Source organism: Puntigrus tetrazona, chromosome 3 (genome assembly GCF_018831695.1).
Source record: "Puntigrus tetrazona isolate hp1 chromosome 3, ASM1883169v1, whole genome shotgun sequence".
In the NCBI taxonomy this organism is placed as follows: domain Eukaryota; kingdom Metazoa; phylum Chordata; class Actinopteri; order Cypriniformes; family Cyprinidae; genus Puntigrus; species Puntigrus tetrazona.
Window position 1 is genome coordinate 12,027,040 of NC_056701.1, and position 22,400 is coordinate 12,049,439.

The 22,400-nt window shown below is 41.6% G+C and overlaps 1 protein-coding gene across 1 annotated transcript; it reads left to right on the forward strand.

Annotated features, from left to right (window-relative positions):
• The first annotated feature begins 109 nt into the window (after positions 1-109).
• Positions 110-22,378, forward strand: prr12b (proline rich 12b). The gene is given in 18 exon segments (XM_043234987.1): positions 110-1,017; positions 7,270-7,424; positions 7,570-7,731; positions 7,881-12,382; positions 12,500-12,703; positions 13,720-13,794; positions 14,385-14,763; positions 14,766-15,161; positions 15,476-15,736; positions 15,739-15,983; positions 16,697-16,813; positions 16,929-17,062; positions 17,607-18,262; positions 18,868-18,987; positions 19,828-19,925; positions 20,042-20,173; positions 20,980-21,075; positions 21,168-22,378. Coding segments are annotated over 18 exon segments (7,953 nt in total). The 5' UTR covers positions 110-934; the 3' UTR covers positions 21,306-22,378.
• The last annotated feature ends 22 nt before the right edge of the window (positions 22,379-22,400 follow it).

Consider the following 22,400-nt stretch of genomic DNA (forward strand, 5'->3'; position numbering starts at 1 on the left):
CCATACTAGAGAGAGCGTCCCATACTCGGTAGTGCCTCTGTGCTGTAACAAGGCGGCAGTACGCACGAGACTTCCAGACAGACTGCGTATGTGTGAGAGTGTGACAAGCGAGTCGGCAGAGGGGGGCGTGTGTGGATATGTTTATGTGTGAGAGCCTGTTAGTCCACTCTTAAAAATGGCGTCTCCTTGGCTAAATACCTGAAAATAGCGCTTTGAATCCCGTGCTTTGGTAACATTTACGCGAGGTGTTGAAGCGTGACACGGGTCCCTTGCGCGATTCTTAGAAACTTCGCGGATTTTAATGAATCCAAGGAGCCACTTTGTTTCTGACGAGGAGGTAGCCAGCCGTCCCGCGTACATTTATCCATGATGTGAATATTTGGGGCGCAACAAGCTGAATTTAAAAAAAGAAAAAGAAAACGCGCGCTCGGTTGACTACTATTTATAGAGACCTAGTATCTCACCTTTTTGTGGCAATGCAGTACGCGAACAACTAAGAGGAAATGGGCTACAATCAAGCACGTGTCGTGGGTGTAACGAGCAATGGCATCAGAATTAGACATGCCGCGCGTCAGCCGCGTTGCTGTTTCTGCTGCGAAGGACAATAGGCATCGAGATATATAAGAGGGCAAAAGAGGGGAGGGGAGGAAGAAACCGGATTTTTTGTGGTGGCGGTGGTTGGTGTAATACTTCACCCCCCTCCCCGCCTCCCCTCTGTATCCTCCATCTCCCCCTCCTCCTTCTCCTCCCTCCATTCCTCTCCCCCTCTGTGCTGGTCCTATTCTTGAGGACTTGCTTGTGAAACGGGAGAGATAAACAGACATTGAGCGCAGAGGAAAGGACACGGGGAGAGATAGTGTGTTAGAATTTAGGAAATACCTCCCTCCCCTTCCCCCTGTCTATCTCTCCATCTTCATCCCTTGTCTCTTCTTTAATGGATAGAAATTATCCTGGTACAGGATTCGGTGATCTGGGCGCTGGAACGGGATGGAGTTACGAGAGATCGGCGAAGGCAAGGTAAGGCGCCCGTGCAAGTACACTTCTCCCATGCACTGGATGCATAAATATGCTTAGCTGGCTGTAACAATGCCCATGCCGACGGACGCAACGCAATGCAATGTATGTTCCCACTCTCGCTCCCAGTGCTGCGTTCATTCACCACTTCCATGCGTTATATTGTCGCTGGCTCCACGTACAGCCATCAGTATTGTCATTTCTGAGGGAGGAGGGGGTGTCTTGAAAATGCAAGGAATGCGATCGAGAGTTAATGCGTGATACGGAAGGTAGACTGAGACAGAAAAGGGGGAGAGGGGCGAAAAGAGGGGGGATGGGATGATGTTGCTAGCTAGCTTGCTAGCGTATTATCAAAAATGAAAAATCAAACCTTCTGCTTCGGAGGCTCAGCGAACCGGACATTGCATGCCGCACTTAAAATGCACGCTAATTCGGCGTAGTGAGTAATGCGTGGCACAAAACGCACGTTGACAAAGCGTTATTTTGGAGGCAACCAATTAGGAGAAATCACATATAACGTATATTTTGGGGGATGAAATGGTCGCTGGCTACTGTATGCTGCTGGTCTCTGTAGCTAACGCGTGTTTGTCTTGTAAAATCGGTTAGGGTTTATTTTTGGAAATGCATATTTTGTTAAATTTGAAAAAAAGACGTTTGAATTACGCGACCGTTAAATGACAAAATGAAGAGGCGAAGTTCCTTACAGTCAACATGTATTATTCAGTTACACATGTCACAACACTGGCTATAAATTAAACGCCGTATTAACAACCCCTGTTACTAATTCATAGTATTAAAAAAAAAAAAACTTTGCGTAGCTTATCGTTATCATCTAACGGAGAAATACAATATCTGTTGTTGAGGATACTGTCGTTTTACTAGTCTCTTGGCAGCCTACCAAATAGTGTGTAGTGTTCCTCAGTGAAATTACAGCGTGACCGAGACGTGCACACTGTAAACATAAACGTAAGACGCACTGCAAACGTATTTGCGAACCACCGACAGAAAAGACAATCGATAAATACTTACTGCATAATGTTTGTTTTTTTTCTCTCTAAATACCCACAGATATTTGAAAGAACTCATAAAATGACCCGACAAAGCTCGACTTAGCCATTAAATCTCTGCGGGGGGAGGGTCGATACTTTTAGCAAGTGTTGCATTGCAATATTTAAAATAGCGAGGAAATGTTCTGTTGCTACCTGAAAACGGGACTGTTACGGTGTCGTGCTCTACGTTAGATACGTGTTTCACTGTTTTCGCGGCCTACTTACAGTTCAAAGGCGCACCGCTATGTACGTTATCAGTCGCCGTGACAACCAAATCAATCTTGGCAGCTTACAGAGCGCGCGTGCAATCATTCTTGGTGGCGTTAGTGTCTCGCGTTGCATGTATGGAGTCAGTCAGTGCACACCTACAGCATACTTTACCCTATTGTTGTATGGGATATGGTCACGGGAAGTTAAATGTTAAGAAACGTGAATTATGAGCATTTAGGTGTATTATTCGATAAGGTGGAATCTGTGCTGCTATTCGTGTTTCTGTTAAAAATCATTTAGGCTGTGGTTGCTCTTTTTGTTCATTTTTACACAGATACAAATAGGTTCTGGTGCCTGTTTGTTCTCTGTGTCATAATGTGTCGAAGTCGTATCATTTGTGCATTGAAACACATTTGGAGTGGATTCTTTTTTCTTACATGACAGGACAACAATAGGGCTGTTGTTTTGAGCAATCATCCCGAGATGTGTGGAAACCCCTATGTGTATGTATGATGAATTCCAATCACCTTCCTAAAAAAAAAAATAAAAAAAAAAAAGAATGAGAAATTCTGTGTGTGGTCAGAGCTTTTCGAACACATAACATTCTCCCAATATTCTACGAGACTGCTTCCCAGTGTCTCTGGCTGACTCTTAGTAAGTCTGAAGAGGAATTGTTCTATTTTCTGCCGGAATCTTTAATATTGTGTTTCCGACTCAAGAGCATCTCTGTAGACTCATAGGCAGATTGATAGAATCCAGAATCTTAATGAGGAGTTCAGGCTTATGATGATGGACAAGCTTCAGTGCTGCTGCTGCAGAGGCTGAAAAGCATCCGCCAAATAAAATGAAATGAAACGCTTTTGTATTGAATCTTCTCTCTTGTAGTTTTCCGAAAATTGCTCCTGCTTCTGAATGAATATTAGATAGTGAGACTGCTGCTTTGGGTCATTGGAAGTATAGCCATTATGCAATGATGAAACGCTAAGAAGTGGTAAATTAGCATAAAATAAAACAAAATGACACCGGGTTCTGTGTAGGACACCACATTTGGCAATATTGGATCTTATATTAAGAAATGTTGTTGCGTGTGTTAATATTAAACCAGAATAAACATATAAAATGATAGCACTGTTGCTAAGCAAGACTTCTGCGCGCTGAATCTTGGTTATGAAGACGACGAAGGCATACTCCTTGATGGCAAGGTTCACCAGGCCCTCTGTCCTTCTCAGGGCAGCGTGCATCCAGCACACACCTCTGCACGGCTCTAATGGAGATTAATGGCCGTGACTGAGTTCCCCATCAGGCTGTAAACATTTTGCACCTGTTGGGGGGACTGTGTTGAATTACTGCCTGTGTAATTAGGAGCAGTCTTGTACAGTGAATTCAATCAAGCTTTCTAATTTAACCCTTCTCTTTTGTTTTTCAGTTACCTTCTATTGTTTGTTTGTTTGTTTATTTTTCATGTTTCACCATTTCCTTATTACTCTCTTTACCTCCATTGTCAAATTATGCTTAATCAGCTCAAGAACAGGCACAATGGCAGGAGGTGAGAGGTTTAACAGGATGAATTGATTGACTGAAGGTGTAAGGCAGCATGATGAAGAAAGTGAGAGAGGAGAGACGGAGAGAAAGAAATTACTGGATGTACAATAGATGTACTGTCATCTAAAAGTAAAACAATAAATATGTAAGTTTTTTTTTAATATTTAATTTAACTGAGTCCATTTCATTTTTATTGTAGTATCAAATATTAGAAATATTATATTTGCATAAAATATATTTGTAGATCACTAATTCAATTAAAAAACTACGATCAATAAGGAAAACTTTGTCTCAGTCCTGCTGTTTTTAAATTCAGCATGAAACTGAAACCATCTTCCATATTGTGGCATTCATATCCATGTGAAATGGCTTATCAAATGTGAAAAAACTGTTGGATAGGGACTTGTATTTGGCCATTTGAAATTGATTGGACTGTTGATCATTGTTGTTTTGCTAATTGCTGCGATTTTATATGAGTGACAGGTTGCTGGAGGGAGGAATTATTGTCCAGCCCTCACGCCGGTGCACACGTGATCAGAGAAGAGAAGCTGTTGTGAGGGGGAAGGGATGGAAAAGTTAATATTTATGATCAAATATTATGAGTGTGTATGAATTTAAAATTGTTCATGGATAAATAATTGCTAATAAACACTGCTACATTCCCTAAATATATAAGCAAAGGTGAAATTCTGCGTGTAATTTTGGACTCGTTGTTACACTGATTATATAATTTGTAATAATAGAACATTTCATTAAAAGCAAAACAGGCTCGCAAAGTTGTCTCATACTATTGAAACCCTCTGTTTGTATGGTGTCGTTCAATTTACAGAATTCTTGTAAAGTTCATCATCTTTCCCCTGATCGTCTCTGCGCTGCCTCTTTGGGATTAAGAGCCAATTATGGTCTAATTCTTATCAAACCTCCTATACCTAGAAGTGAAACTGCTTCCTTTGGTTGCACAGAATAATTATTTCATGTACATACATCTCTCATTTGAAGAGAGAGTACTGATGCTATGATGTATCACTTATTTATGATAAGACATTCAGTTGGAGGAGAAACATCTGCTTGTCGGGCTTCATCATATGCGTTTTATTTTTAATTTAAAATGATCATTCATATCCTTTTCAAAACTTGATGGTCCTTTTTCTTAATTCTGTGTGTCACTTTTGCATGGTGCTATGATTCTAACAGTTTTTAAAGCAGTGACTCAGCTTATCTACAATGCTCGCCTTGTTCTGCATAACCTGAAAATGATCTCACAAAAGAATCAGTATCAAACAGAAGCAGCAATGTATCAAAAATCATAAGGGTACATTTGTCATGGCACTGTATATTATGTATTATGCCAGAGGTACAATCAGCAAAGCAGTTGGCAGCCGGGATGTGCGCTCTCACTCATGCATTTAAATGTTTAACCCAGTTCATTAGAGCCTTTATCCAGTTAATTACGCGAGTCTTGTGCCTCCAAGATGAGGGTGTTTTTAAAAGAGATGGACATGCTCCCAGATGGAACCCCCTCAGGATGGACATCAGTTGTCTTTGTCACATTTATTAGGGTCTTTTGAGAGACACGTATTCTGGTGACTATATTGAGCCCAGGAGTCTATTTAATGGAGAATGACAATATAAATCTAGTCTTGCGTCCTGTCTGTACTGAATTGAGAGGTATGTAATGAGAAGCCGTGCTTCTAGATGGTACAGATTTATTTAGGTAATTCTTCGAATACTACACTTGAAGATGTAGGTTTGAATAAGGTCTTTCTTTAATAGGTTTTAAAATAGATTTTCTGGTCCACTCCATCGCTTCTGTTGAATGACACCCACCCCCTCACCACGCGCTCACTCAGTATGTGGTGTCTGTGGCTTCCCACTCTGGTCTCCGAGTGAGAGGGATCTAGACTAACTGAGCTGTACTCACACTAAGAGCCTGTTGAGGATGGAGGGGAGGGGGTTACCAAGGCAATTCAGTCAGTGGAGAGCTTTTATCAATGAGCGCTCTGTGTCTTACCTCAGCAACATCCTAACCGCCATTGTCAACTGAACTGGCCACTCTCTATGAAAGCGAACAACAGAGACAGTCTGCAAAGACTGCAAAAGACAGTTGATTGGCTGGCAACAGGCAGAGTGGCCAATCAGAATGCTGAGCTACACTCTGTATCATTGCACATCTTAAAGCGTAGCGGTGGTAAATGTGAGACAAAGTGCAAAAAAAGGAATTGTAATGTGGTCTTGTTTTGTCATTCACAAGTTGCATATCGATGAGTCGGCATATTTGCCTAATTTATAGATAGAGGAGACAATATTGAGAATGCTGATGATATATTTGTTGGTGTGATGATTGTAGATAGTGTCAAAATCAGATCCTGCTGGCTTTTTGGAAGGAGGATGTGGAAGTGAGTAGGCTGATTAAAGAGCTAATCTTTGTGTGCGGCTATGGTGTGAGAGGGATAATGCCAAGCTGGGTCAACTGATACTCTATACAGGGATTTAGTATGAGTATAGAGCCCAGCAGTCTTTTTTTACTGTCTGAACAGAGATGGGAACAATAAAATCCATCGCAATGTCACATGCCTGATTTTTGATACAAAACAGCGAGTTATTGTTTGATTTCGTCCTCTAAAATTACTTTTAAATAAAGAAAACACAAGTGATTGATGTTTGAACAAGTAAAAGGAAACACACACGCACTAAGATCAAAGTCATAATTGGTTTGTACAATAATTTTGGTGATTGGAAAATTAAATAATTAGTGATTATTTAATTAGATAATTAGTGGAATTTATTACTTGTACTCTTTATTTTTAAATTGATCAAAGATACATTGCAAAACTAAAAAAAAAGCAAAAAACAGTGAACCAAATGAATGGTATTATCAAAATTCATTCCCAGTGCTTGTTTTCTCTGCATTTTTCTTTGCATTGTTATATAATTAACTTAAATAGTTAAATATAATTTTTAGTGTGCTTAATAATAGTATAACTATTACAAATTAACAGTAATATTTCCACTGTTCATTTGCAATACATGTGTATTGTTAGGCACACACCATAATGTGTTATGCAAAGTGGTGAATATTAATAATGTTAGTATAATTTAACCATAGAAATCTCATTCTTTTCAAAATTTGTAGAATTTTCATAGTTATTGTGAGAATATATAATTTTCTATACATTCTCATAATTATGCCTTGTTTAAAAGTCTTACCATATGAGTGTTATAATAATTTTGTGTGTGTGTTACATTGTGTAATGTTTTTAAACATTAAAAAATGTAAATGTTTAAGCGAGTATTTGACCATTTGCATCATAAACATGTACTTCTTTTATGCATTATGTGCTTGCTAATTCGGATAGTGAGGTTGTGTCATGCACAACTTTCAAATAAGGCTTACGAATGTAAACAATTACTATTATTGTGACTGTTTTACCTCTTTTTGAATTCTGTTTTTCAGTTTGGTTTATGGGAGCTCCAGATCCTCCCATCCAGACTCAGAACTCCTCCACCGTCAACCTTATGCCACACCACACCCCCTGCAAGGATATGCAACAAATCATCATCCAGGCACCACTGGACAAGGCGGAGCATGGGGCACAGGAAGGAGCTTAGGTACAGTCAACAAAATTAAGTAGTTAGTTACTGGGTAACCTCTGTTGTGTCATCCAGCTTGTTTGAGTATAATGGTGATAATGCAGGAAACATATAAATTCCTTGATTTAACACTGTCATTTTTTTAAATATTTATCTTTCTTAGGGCTCTCAGGCTTGTTTGATACTGGGCTACATCATGCCAGTCCCTCAGGACCAGATGCTTCAGTTATGAATTTGATCTCTGCTTTGGAATCCCGAGGTGCTCAGCCACCCCCCTCTGCCTCTTCCCTTCTCTCCCAATTTCGTACACCCTCTTGGCAAACTGGTTAGTGTTGTGAGTTATCGAATAGAGAATTATAATATTATAAACACAGAAATATATGAAAATATATAATATATGAAATATAGAAAATCACCTTATTAACTACTGATTCATTTTCTTTTTTCTTTTGCTTTCTCTCTCTTTTGCTGTAGCAATGCACACTCCAGCCCCTGCAGAACTATTCATTTCTGGTGCACTACCTGGCTCTGGCTCATTTCCCTCTTCCTCTGCTTTATCGGCATATCAGCACCCTGCATCCTTCTCAGGGCGCTCCTTCCCTGGAGTGACCCCATCACTATCTCTGCAGGACACGCCTACCTTCAGTCCTACTTCCAACGGTCTCCTGTCACCACATGATCCTTTGCTACACATTAAAACACCCTCCCAGTCAAGTCTTGGCTTTGACCGTCTTCTGTCTTCACAGAGTGGGACTGCTTCTTATAGAGGGCCACAAGAGCCCACTAGTGCTCCTCCACCACAAGCCCCTGCATCCTCCTCGGCACGCCATTTACCACCTCAGTTTAACCTGCTTTCCTCACAACTCCAGGATCAGTCCTCTCAACTCTACAATTCCTCAGTTTTTTCTTCGGCACCCCCTCAACCACCACAGTCCCAAGAAAGAGCCATCCCAAGGCAAGACAGTGTGATCAAGCACTACCAGAGACCTTCTCCTGGACAGCCTCAACTATCCTCTTCCACACCTCATCCCCTACAACACTATCTTAGTTGTGGTGCATCCGGATACCAGCAGATATCCCACCATCGGCATGGTTCCTCCATAAACTGTAGCCCACTGGGTGAGCAGAGCCCATCATCTGACCCCAAACCCTCTCCCCGATCAGAGCAGGTATATCGTCCTATTATCCAGCCCCCGTACACCTCCTCCTCAGTCTCCTCCTCAGCTGGCTCCGGTAGTGGTATTGGCAAAACAGGAAAAAGTTCCAGTTCAAGTAGTGGCTACTCTTCTTCTGGCTCTTCCTCATCTCGAACCCCTCACACTCCTCCTTCAGCTTCTTCCACCTCCTCTTCTTCCTCCTCTGCCTCTAATCCTAATGTCTCATCAAGTACCTCCTCTGCACCCTCAAGGCAGCAACCACCACCCCAGTCAGCACCACAACCCCCTCCACCCCCACCTCCAACAGTGTCATCCTCTGCTACGCAGCAACAGCCACCCAAACCTTGCCTGTCTGCATATGGTTCTCCAGTTGCTCCTGTCAAGCCAACTGCTGGCCTCCCTGGGCAAACTCCACCACAGCAACAGTCATATTCACCAAGCCAGCCACCCTCCTCTCTCTTGCCCCAACCATATGGAGGATTTAGTTCTCCACAGGCTCAGGATCTTGGTTCCAGCCTTGGGGGGTCAGGAAAAGCTTATGGAAATCTCGGAGCTACAGGGCGTTCATTTTCAGCTGAGGTGGTCTATGGCTCAGATTCAGGATATGGTTCTATGCCACCATCTCTCGGAGGGGCAGGGAGTCCCTCAATGGGCTATGGGGGTACAGGACATTCACCTGCGCTAATGGTGTCTGGAGGTGGTACCGGTACAACAAGCAGTACCACCGGATCTGGAGCAGGTAGTTCAGGAAGTGTGGGGGGTGGTTCAGGTGGGGGTAGTGCTAGTGTAGCAAGTGGTGGAGGATCATACCACCTCCCGGATTCCAGCCCTTCGCCATCAAGTAATTCTGGAATAATCCGCCCAGGCCTGCACTCTCCTGCCCCAACTCGCCCTGCACAATCACCTGGAGGAAATGGAAGCAACAAGTACCTATCCTCAGTTCTGTCTCCAGCATTCCTTGCTTCTCCACAAGGATACTCAGACACAAGGGTGCCACCCCAGCAAACACAGTCTTATCACACAACACCCCCAAAATCTAAGTCTGATTCTGATATGCTTGGGGTAGAAAGATCTCAAGAAGAGGACGAAGAAGATGAGGATGATTTTTTGATTCAGCACTTATTGCACTCACAGAGTCCAGCACCCAATCCCTCCCAGCATCATTCTCAACAAGCTCAGCAGGTAGCCTCACAACAACCGCAGTCCCAGTCCATTTCCCAGAATAGAGATGGAGGGAAGTCTCTCTCCGCTTATGAACTGAACAAGGCATCTGAAGAACGTTATCATCTACAGAGTGTTATTCGGACCAATAATACCACCAATAATGTAGCTTCAGTTGCTGCTGGCTCTTGTGGTCCAGGCACAGGTTTAGAGAACCAGTTGGAGTTGTCTCTGAAAAAGCAGCAGCAGACTAAGTCTGATAGAGTGCTTGCTGGTGCAGCTGGAGCTCAAGGTGCAGTTGATTCTTTGTCTCATTCACATTCCCATGGTCAACATGACTCCCTAGGCTCAGTGGTCCACTATGGAAGAGGAGACCCTTATACTCATCAAACACATCAACATCACCCTCCTCACCCATCACACTCACAACACCCTCAGCATTCACAGCACTCTCACCCTCATTCAATGTCCCACTCACATATAGATCTTAAGAAAGCTCAGGATCCTTCAGAATTACCCTACCTACGAAAGACTCCAGACTTGCAGCAGCGACAGACCCAGTCCTCCCTTGGACTAATGGATTCTCCACCCGACCCATCTCAGCAAACCTCCCAGGCTCACCTTCTCCAGTCTGTCCTTTCTCATACCACTAGAAACAAGATGGACAACCAACAGACTCCCTCACAGCAGCAACAACAACACCCAATGAGTCAACAAGCCATGATTGGACCAAATGGGGGATTAGGTACTGGTGGCTCTGGAGGAGTAGACACCCAGCCACAGACCTCTCAGCTTCAACTCCAGCTCCAGTCTCAGACTATGGAGGTCCACTATGGACGTGAGGCTCAGCGAAACCAAAGCCAGTCAAACCAGAATTCTGTTTCACCACTAGACATGCTAGAGAGATCTCTCTCCAGGACAAACAGTCGGGAAGGGCCAGGGCCCACTGATAGAGTTGGTACAGGAGATAGGAGCACTGCTGATCATCACCGACAACAGCAACAACATAGGATGTCCTCACACCATCAATCTCACCACTCTCAACAACCAGCAGCAGAGCTTCATGATTTCTTGTCTGAGTCTGATTTGAGCATGTCAACCCCCTCTCATTTGCATCATATGGCCTCACACCATCCACCCCCTCATTCCCACCATCAGCCACAGGCACACTCTCACCATCAACTTCCTCACCAGCACCCTCACCACATGCAACCAGCTTCTGGACCTCCACAGCCCCAGTCCCAGCCAAGGGAACAAGAGCCACAGCACTCGCAGCCACAGCTGGATCAGCTCAAAGAGCATCAATATGACACTGGTAGCCCTGTGGGAAAAACAGCTCAGAACCAGGGCCAGAGCCAAGAGCAACAGCAGCGGTTCATGCCACTGACATCTATTTGTTTCCCAGATTCTCTTCTCCAAGATGAGGATCGTTCCTTTTTTCCAGGGATGGAGGATATGTTCTGCTCTGAGGACTATAAAGCAAGTTGTGCAGGAGGAGGTGGAGGTGCAGGACAAGGGGTTCAAGATGGTGTGCCAGAAACACGTGGAACAGTACAAGATGCAATGGATGCAGTTAAAGCTACAGGTGGTGGAGGAGGTGCATATGATATGATGGGTCATCATGGTGATCAGGGGTATGGGCAGTATTGTCACAGTTTGTCTGAATCTGGCAATGGTACTATGCACTTAGATCTGGACCCCTTGAAATCCCATGAACTCCCATCCACTGTTAACACAGAACAATTAGGCTTAATTCAGTCTCAGGGCCCAGGCCTTGGGATGGGCAACACAGGACACGTAGTGGACGGAACTGGAAACAAAATGATGGGCTCTGCAGGTGTAGCTAGTGGTCCTGGCACAGCAGGGCTTACCTCACCAATCTTTTGTTCCTCTAGACCTAAAAAACTTTTGAAGACAAGCTCATTTCACCTCCTCAAACAGCGGAAAGACACTAATGCCCAATCACAGGCTAAGAAGAACTATGCTCAAGAATATGAATTTGAGGATGATGAGGATAAAGCAGATGTTCCAGCTGACATCCGCTTAAACAGCAGACGCCTGCCAGACTTGCTTCCTGATCTCGTTTCCAGTTGCAGAAAGTCCGGAAGTGGCTCAGGAGTTGGCAGTTTAAGCCCTTTGATGGGTGATTTAGATTTCTGCCACCCCTCAGGGTACCCATCCCTTGGACCTCCTCCACAGCTTCTCCCACATGATGGTCCAAAGAAAAGGGGGAGGAAACCCACTAAACCTAAACGTGAAGGTCCACCAAGACCAAGGGGTAGACCACGTATTCGGCCTCTCCCTGAGCCTCCATATTGTAGGAACATGATGGGACCTGGTGGAGAGAGTAGAAGGGGCCGTGGGCGAGGAAGAGGGCGAGGAAGGAAAGATGATCAAATGCTAGAAATGCACAGAGACATGAACAAGGGGCAGAACTACCAACAACAAGCACCTCACCTCCATCATCAACAACAGTTACAACAGCACATGCACCACCATCTACAGCAGCAACAGCAGCACCAACCACAACATATGCACCAACAGCAGCACCTACATGTACAACAACTTCATCAACACCACCAGCAGCAACAACACCATCAGCAGCTTGCACAGCATCAGCCTCAGCAACAATACCAAGAACCCATCAAACCAATCAAAGTAAGTTTTGCACCAATGGGACAAATTATGTTTGTGGGAATGAAACTGGATCAATGAAACAAAGAACAAATCTAAATGTGTTGATTAAAAAAAATAATTACTTTGTTTTCCCACCAGATTAAGCTCCCTATTCCTTCCATGCCCTCATCTGAATCCCTACTGAGGACAGACTCCCTGTCTAGTACAGATCCTGTTTTGTCTGATGGTTCGGTAGGATCTGCACCATCTCTTGGTTTGAGCCCAGGGCCCACTACCAGTGTGGACATGAACAGAATTGACATGAGCTGTGGTCAGGAAAAGATGAAGCAGAAACCCCAAGAGGTGAGTCTCAGCTTGCTAAAAAAGTTTAGTCAATGTTGAAATTTAACAGAAAATATTTAAATAGCTCCAGATGTTCTATGTAACATGTAGAGCAAATGGCAGTTCTGTGGTTTTGCATTTTTTTTGGGATATTACTTATTGCAATATCTGTATCCTTTCATAATCCTTAAAAAAGATAAATTAGTGTCCTTAATAAGTTAGCATAAATATACACCATAAAATCTGTTCTGACAGCCTTACTTTTTGCAACGTATGTGCATAACAGTGTGCTTGTTCATATTGGTTCTTTTTGATGTCCTCAAATGACCTGCAGATTTAGAGCAAAGTTTAGTGGAGGAGGTGCGTTTAGAAGAGGTCAAATATTTTGTGGAAGACCTGCCAGGCCTTGTTGGCAGATGTGATAGATGAATTTTTACCAAAGCAAAATGCTTTGCTAAATTTGTTCTTTTTAGTTAAAACAGTTTCTTTTCTTAAAAATCATTTAAATTAACGTATCAGGCTTATTTATAGTAAATTTTGTTTATATTTTCAGAGGTAGAAGAGATTGTTGGGAAGCAGCATGTGATATCATTTATGATTTATGTAAATGCAAAAGGATTGTCACTTACTGAGCAGCAACCAAGCTCACTATGAGCAGAGGATCAGTAGAATTTTTCCAACTACAAAAAAAATTTTAGATGAGGAAATGGTTTGACAAAATTTTAAAACTATACATGTCAACATCACAAATATTTTGTCCTAAATAGGGAAATGTAAAAATCTGCTGTAACATTATAAAATGTTGTCAGAACAAAAGCATGTTTCAAAGCATAAAGATTCAATAACTCCACCAACATTTAACAGCCTTAATCAAATGAGGCCCTCCTCCATATGTTTAAATTGCACTTATGAAATGTCCACGGTTGCCTCAGCAACAAGTAGCCTCAGGAAAGAAGGGTGGAAGAGCCAGTCTAGGGTGATATGCGTAGATATGTGCGATTTCTTTGTGTATATATGTGCAATGTTTATTTCTACAGATGTCCTGGGATGGAGACATGGATGACCAAATGACCCCAGAGGCTTGGGCTACCATGCAGAAGCTTTCCAGCTCAGTAAGTTCTATAACCTTTTTCCCCGGTGTAATTCTGATAGAAAACAATAACCCACTTATATTTTGACCAAAAGAGCCATTACTAAATTATACATAAAATGCATTTTGGTTTCTTTCACACTCATTTATTTTACAGAGGAAGCAATGTTCTCAGTGTAAGCACTTTGCCACTAGAGGGAGCAGACTACATAGAGTAAGATGATTGGCAGGCCACCCTGATGACTGAGTTCTTAAAAAATGCAATAAAAGAAAGAGCGCGCTGTTGCTAGGGTGGCTGTTGCTAAGGTTACTGATTCATAGTAACCGTCATCAACCACCCTGCTGTTCAGTAAGGTGTTTTACCTCCTCCTAGACACACCTAACATAAGAGAGTGGGTCTACAGAGATTATATAACATAAAGATGTTAATCAAAAAAGTACATTTTATTACAATTAGTAATTTATTTACAAGCTGCTTTTTAGTTGTTCTTTTATTTTTCTTTCCCTTTTTTCCTGCATTTGCTTTCTGCGTAAACATTTCAATGCTATTTCACTCTTATTGTTTTGCTTGTATTTGGCCATCTTTCACTGCTCTGCACCTCTTTCTCACAGTCGGAGGAGAAATCTTCAGAGCTGAAGTCAGGCTTTATAACTTCCTTTCTGGATTTCTTGAAAACGGGGAAAAAGCAGCAGGGCACTGAAGCTACACCTGTGGACGGGTGCACCGCAGATTCCTCTTCAGTAAAGGGAGGCATTCGCCCATTATCCCCACAACCACCTCCTCCTCCACCTCCTCCCTTTGGAGAGAACGAGGGTGATGGAAGCCTGGGTCTCAGTAACTGTCCCTCCCCCTGTAAAAGACTTGACGAGGAGCTCAAGAGGAACCTGGAGACCCTGCCGTCCTTCTCCTCAGACGAGGAAGACTCGGTCAGTAAGAACCAGGACCTGCAGAAGAGCATCTCATCTGCCATTTCTGCCCTCTATGACACCCCCACAGTCTCGCTGCCGTTCCACCTCCTCCTACACCATCTCCACCCACTCCGCAGACGGTGTCTCTTAACACACCCCCTCCACCCCCACAACCTGAGTCTGTCCCGCTCATTGAACCTGAGACAGAAATAAACACGTCACCGGAGCTGGATTCGCTCTCACAGCCCGACCTGCAGGAAGAGGAAGATCTTCCAGGCAAGGGTGAGGAACGGAAACAACCTGTGCAGGAGGTACTTGAAGAAATACAACAGAAAGCAGACAGACAAAATGAATGTGAGGAGGAAGGAGAGGAGTTGGAAGAAGACAGTGTAAAGGAGGAAGCTGATCAGATAAGGATAGAGCAAAGCAAGCTAGAAGAAGAGCCTGAATATGAAATGCTAGGCGCTCCCAAGGTTGACGGTAAGTATATTAACATATCTACAGTCAAATATTACAATCAATTAAATATTCGTTATTGGTAACACTTTAGAAAATGTATCACTTGTTAACTATTAACTACGACTTAATTTGCAGCTTATTAATAGTTAGTAAGATAGTAGTTAGGTTTAGGTATTGGGTAGGATTAAGAATAAGGTCATGTAGAATTAAGGCATTAATATGTGCCTGATTAACACTAATAAATGGCTAATATTCTAATAATGTGCATGCTAATAAGCAACTAATAGGTGTAACCTAAAATAAAGTGTTACGTAATTATTTCCTTCTTTCCTCAGTCATAACCCCTGTTTTAGGATCTCCATCCGAGCTTCCCCCTGCACCCCCTTCCCCTCCATCTCTTTCTCCTTCTCCCCCAACCTCCTCCTCCCCATCCCCTCTGCCTCCTCCTCCTCTGTCTCTCCCCTCCCCTCTCCCATCTCAAGAAGAGGAGGAGAATATACAGCAGCAGCAACAACCATCGCTGCATAATTCCCTGCCTCCCAGCCCTTCTCCACCTGCTCTTCCCTCTCCCTCCCCGCCTCCGCCCACGTTGCCCCCTCTGCTACACCCCCGCCGTCTCCCTCTCCACCTCCTCCTGAAGAGCTGCCCCAGCCCTCCCGGCCTCACCCCCACCCCGAAGATGCCCCGACGCCTCAGATCACTTCACTGCACCTGGCTAAGAAACAGTCCAACGCAGCCATCACCGGAGAGAGTGAGGATGATGACAGTGAGAGTGGTGGGGAGGGGATCTTCAGAGAGAGAGATGAATTTGTGGTGCGCACTGAAGATATTGGTACTCTTAAGGTAAAAAAAAATACCAGTTTTTTGTTATATGCATAGAATTAATATTTTGATTTTTTGCAGGGATGGTTTCACGGTTGCGCACCTTCATGTCATTTTAGTCCTGTATGACTCATTTTTTTCTGTGGAACATGTGGAAGATAATTTGAAAAATGCTGGTAACCAAACAGTTTTGATTCCCTTTGATTTCTATATTTTGGTCAAAAATTCTAATGGAAGTCAATGGGAACCAAAACTGTGGTTACCAATATAATTTTCTTCTTTTTGTGTCATGTCATACATGGAACGACATGAAGGTGAGTAATGGAAGACAGATTGACGGAAAAGAAAAAAAAGTATGGGGACTTGATTCTGTCTATTACAAGGGTCTGCTTGCTTACCTTGCTTCTGGAGAGCTACTGTCCAGCAGAGTTCAGCTCCAACCCCAATCATTTACACCCCAATCTACTAATCAAAGTGTTCAGGGTAACTCCAGGAGCAGGGTTGGAAATGTTGTTTAAATTTTGAGATATAGTTGTTGAAAGATTAGTGCTTCGAATTGATTGTGGAAAGGCAGGGTTTAAGCCAAAAAATCTGGTATACGTAACCAAGTCTGTTATTTCTATGGAAAAAAATTAAGCACGTGCATGGAAGAGTCGTACACATTAAAATCTACATCTGAATTTTTATTAAATGCTAATTTAGCTAGATACTTAATTTCTGATGGTTTTTCTCAGCTGGCGCTGCAGACCGGACGAGAGCCGCCTCCAATCTGGAGGGTCCAAAAAGCTCTGCTGCAGAAGTTTGCTCCTGAAATCAAAGACGGACAGCGGCAGTTTTGTGCTACCAGTAATGTGAGTGTGTTTTTATATTTGTTAAGAATAGTAGCATGCATTGGGTGGTTTGAAAGTGTAATACTACACCACCTCCTTAAATTCACGCTATCTGTCCCCTGTCATTCTTTGGCAGTATTTGGGCTACTTTGGAGATGCAAAGATGCGTTATCAGCGTTTATATGTCAAATTCTTGGAGAATGTGAATAAAAAGGATTATGTCCGAGTGTGCTCGCGGAAACCTTGGCATCGTCCCAGTCTCACACTGAGGTAATTTCACTCTAAATGCACTTCTGAAGCTACTGTGATCCTGTGATATATTGCGGTTAATACAGTAGTTACTGTCAATCAAAGAGTTCTGTAATCATTTACTCACCCTCATGCTGCTGTTGCTGTTTCAGTGGAGCACAGAATTTTTGAAGAATCTTCAAAGAGCTTGTTTCATAAAACAACTCACCTATGTCAGAAATTTTAAATAAAAGAAACCAAAACTCTAAAAAAGCACCAGAAATCTAGTCCCTCCAACTTGTACAATAAATTCGAAGTCATCTGTATTAATACAATAGGTTTGTGTAAGACAACATTTTTAATAATCTTTTAACTGCTGCAGCTTTTATGATATTTGATCTTGAGATATGCAAACGCTAAGGACACCCAACCTATGGCTTAGGAGAACTTATTTTCCACTGAGAAAAAACTGTATACAGGTTTAAAGTTTCACAAGGCAAAAATGTAATTAATGACAGAATTGTAATTTCAGGTGAATCGTCATCCTAATGTTGTTGCTCAGATGAATGTCTTTCCTTCCTTCCAGACGCCAGTCACTTCCAAAGCCACAACCTGTCCGTAGCTTGACTCCACCTCGCATGGAACGAGAGGATCGGGAGAAAGAGAGAGAGCGACAACGGGAGAAAGAGCAACGGGAACAAAGGGAAAAAGAAAAGGAGAAAGAGAGAGAAAGGGAAAAAGAGAGGGAGCGTGAACGAGAGAGGGAGCAGATAGAGAAATCTAGGAGAGAAAAGGAGAAAGAGAAGGAAAGGGAGAGAGAACTTGAAAAGCAAAAAGAGAGGGAGAAACAAAAAGAAAGGGAAAGGGAAAAACAACGAGAGAGAGAAAGGGAAAAGGAAAAACAAAAGGAGAAGGAGAGGGAAAGAGAGAGGCAAAGAGAAAGGGAGAAAGAGAAAGAAAGGGAAAAACAACGAGAAAAGGAGAGGGAGAAAGAGCGAGAAAAGGAAAAGAAGCTCCAAGAGCGACAAACTCAAGAGAAGCTGGAGAGGAGAACAGCAGTTGTGGAGCGCGGGAGGGTCAAAGAGGAGAAGAGGGCAGGAGAGAAGAGGGTTGACAGGACGAGGAGCAGACCCGTCAAAGTAAAGGCAGAACCTCCACCTAAAAAGAGGAAGAAGTGGCTTAAAGAAATGCCCTCCTCATCTGATTCAGACTCCTCCCCTGACCCGCCCAGTGAGGATGAAGGTGTGTATGTATGCAGTATACTGTGTGTGTGGGGTTTTGAGATCGTATGCCAAGCTGTCAGCAGCAGCATTGAGTGTAGCTTCGGTTTGGGAAAGTGAGATTTTTAAATGTTCTTGAAAGAAGATTCTTATCCATTTATAATTAATATGAATCACTGCATTTTAAGAAAGTGGATGTTTTCAAATGTATTCTTTTGTGTGATGTCAAAGCTGGATTCAGCAGCCGTTATTCCAGTCTTCAGTGTCACACGATCCTTCAAAAAGATTGTTGGTGCACAAAAACATTTCTTGATGTTTTTGTGGAAAGCATGCTATTTTTTCAGGATTTTATGAAAAGAAAAAAAATAACTGTCATAACACTGTCATATTTGAAAATGTATTGCATCCTTCCTGAATTAAATATCTAAATAAATAATACTGAAATATGAAGAAATAAAATACCAATGTATATAAATATGGCAATCTTTCAGTACAACTATATATATATGTGTGTGTGTGTGTGTGTGTGTATAGTTTATTTTGCTTTTTTTTGCAAGTTGTTGAATTGATATTTTCTGGTGTGTGCCCTCTGGTTTTTCAAGCGTTGTCCATCTGTTCTATGTTCAGTATCCACACGGAGTGGGATAAACAGTCGGGCCATGAGAGAGATGTTCCGCAGTTATGTAGAGATGTTGGTCAGCACTGCTCTGGACCCGGACATGATCCAAGCTCTTGAGGACACCAACGGTGAGCACGTTAGGTTAAAGATGTGTGTGTGTGTGGAGGATTGGGTGGGGTGATTAAAGGAAAGAAGGATGGAGAGAATAATGAAAGAGGGGTTTAATAAAGCAAAGAAGGTAGAGAAAGAGGACAATGAAGTGAGGCTGGAAGAATAATGACAAGCACAATGTGTTTAGAAAAGAGGAGTGGAAAGTTACAGTGTATAATGAGGTGTCATTAAATTGTGTTTTTAGGCCAAAGATGTCATCGTTTTAGGCTTGAATGCAAATAAATCTAAAAGACACATTGTAGCAGTGATTAAACCTGTGTCTACAGATAAATGTGCAAAAATCGCACTATTTTAACAGCAGTTTGCTAATTATTTTTCTGGTTGAATATTAATGTTTTTTTTTATTAATACTTTTATTCAATATTAATAAAAAACAACATTAATATTTAACCACAAAAATAATTAGCAAGCTGCTGTTAAAATAGTGTGATTTAAAAAAAAAAAAAGATTTCAAGTTGATCAAAAGTGACAGTTATATAATTACTTCATTATTACATTTTAAATAAATGTTTTTTTTTTTACTTTACATTCATAAAAAAATTGAAAAAACTTTTCAGTGCTTAGCTTTCAAAAACTAACAAACAAACAAAACATTTATTTATTCCCAGACCTTTGAATGGAAATAAAATATTTACAGTTATCTATCACATTGCAGGACCACTTAAAATTAACTAATGAAAAATGTTAGATTCACATTTATACGATTGTATAATATATGCATCTGAAGTAATGATGTTTTTCAGTTTAATAACTCAATAATAATACTTTAGCATTGGCTCCTCCCCTTTTGTCCTCAGATGAGCTTTATCTCCCACCCATGAGAAAAATTGACAGTATCCTCAACGAACAAAAACGAAGGCTGTTAAGAAGGATCAACATGAGTGTCCAGCATCAGGTGACACTGCCTTTCAGTGATACACGAATGCATTCCTCTTGAATACTCAAGACGTCTTGTGTTTTCTGAGGAACGTGTCTGGCAATTTCTCACTCTTCCTCTTTCTCATTCTCTAGGAGGCACTGCACATGTTCCCTCAAATGACAGCAGACCCCCTAGACTCTGGAGCGGTTAAAGTGCACCTGGGTGGAGAGAGTTACAACCGCAAGACCCTCAACAGAGTCAAAAGGAGCCTTCCGAAACAGCAGGCATGTTGTATACACAATTGTTTCTCACATAATTAAGCAATTTTGTAAGAAACCGCAAAAAAAAGTTATTTGTGTGTTTTAGCTATACATGCTAAAGTAATATAAATGTTGTTGACAATGCATTGATCAAATGAGTAACTTAATGATATATCAGTGCAATGCATAAAAATCTCTATATAGGTTTCTAAATTAATAAGATACATTATATACCTTATTCTACTGTGAAACTATAGTGCCGTTTTTGAGTTAAAAATTGTAACTGGTTGTGTAATATCACTATATCAGTCATAGGCCGCTAAATCTAATCGAGTTGTAATTGTTTTGAGGTATCGGCAAATATTGCATTTTGCTGGGTAAAAGAATCGATTTCAAATTCTGTCATAACAACTTTTTAAATTTACTACCTTTATTGCATTATATGACAAAACAAAACACCAACAGGCTTTTTTATTTTAAAGAAAGACGATACAAGTTCAACTTTTTTTAAATGTTGTTGTGATGAATTAAAAGTAAAATGATCAAAAGTATCGTTGCAACAAAAAAAATAGCTACATTTGTTAGCAGTTGATTTGATATTTTGTCGTATAATGCAATAAAGACATTTTTAAAAAATGAAAAGAGATTTTGAAGAATGTATAAAAATAGTTTCCCACAAATGAAAGAAAGCCATGCAGGTTATTCGGTGAACTGTTTCTTCAAGTGCCCAAAAGCTTTGTGTGGTCATTGAACTCCAATAATACATCCGTCTTGAAATCTCAGAGCTCTCTTTCTTTACTTGTAACCCCATCTCTGTCTGTGCTTGCCAGGACCTGAAACTGTCGACAGAGACTTGTCGAATATACAGTCTCTATCACTCTCTCCATCACTACAAATATCACACATTTCTGCACTGTAAAAAAGAGGTATGAGGAAATATGAGCTTATTTGAGAAATGCAACACAGTATTCCGCGTATTAGCCCGTAAAAAGCCTCGTCTCTCTTTCTCCCTCCTCAGACGGACAGCATAGAACAGGCAGCTGAGGAGGATCCAGGTCAGGAGGAGGTGGTTCAGCAGTGCATGGCCAACCAGGGCTGGCTAGAGACTCTGTTCAATTCCTTCATTGAACTGCTGACGCTCAGCACCAAGGCTTAAGATTCAGCTGTCGACGTTCCAAGCACGTCCTATTTGGAGAAGGGAGATTCTCTTCTCTCTCTCTCAAACAAAACCGGTGCACCTCCAGGTTGCAGGAAAATGAGATTTTTCTTTGCAGAATGTGTAAGAGCCACTGGCGGTTTAAGCTGTTGCATTTTAACATAAAAATGTTTTTGTAAAGCTTTCATTCCTCTCTCTTTCATTATGTGTCAGCTCCCTGCGACGGGAGCCACAGGGAGACGGTATGAAAAAAAACACACACACAAAAAAAAAAAACAAAAGAGCAAGAATGTGTAAAGACAGTTGTCTGCACAGAGACGAATAAAGATAGTGCCAAAGGGAACAGGGTTGAAAACCTCACTGGTCAGCAGTGTTTTGGCAGAGGTGAGCTTTGAATGCTATGTTCCATGCACACTCTTATATATAAATATGTATTATGAACAATTATGATTTGTATTATTTATACATGGACATTTATACATGGTTACCTCCCAGAGCTGGGGCGGTTTGCTGTTATTATTTTGAATAATAATGCTCATGTTTTATGAGGGTGTACATTAAATGGGCCACCCTTAACCCCTTATTCTTCCTGTCCCCTAAGCTGAAGGACAAGGCGGACAAAAGAGCGGGGTCAAAGCAGTGTGTAGTTCTTTTTTTCTTTTTTTTTTTGGTCAAAAATAGAGCAAAAGAAAATGTATTTAAAATAAAATAACAAAAAAAACTTTCTGTTTGTTCTTTAAAAGAAAATGCGGAAAAAGAGGTGTATTTGTTCGTTTTCTCAAAGAAAACACGACGGTGCAGAGGGATGTAATAGTTTTAAAGTGTGCAAAATGTCTGTGTTTACTGTTTGTTTTTTTTATCTGTTGGTTGTTTACTATGATAATTATTATTGTTATTATTATTATTATTATTATTATTTTGGAGGTTTGCTTATTTCTCTCTTCTGTAAATATTGTACAGTTGCTTCAGTCTCTCTCTCTACCTGTCCCTCATCTGTACATGAATCCTCCTGTATTTGACAAACGCAAATAAAAGAAAAGAAAAATGAGTTTATGAAAAATGATGCATTTTCACACAAGACTGCCTTGGATTATT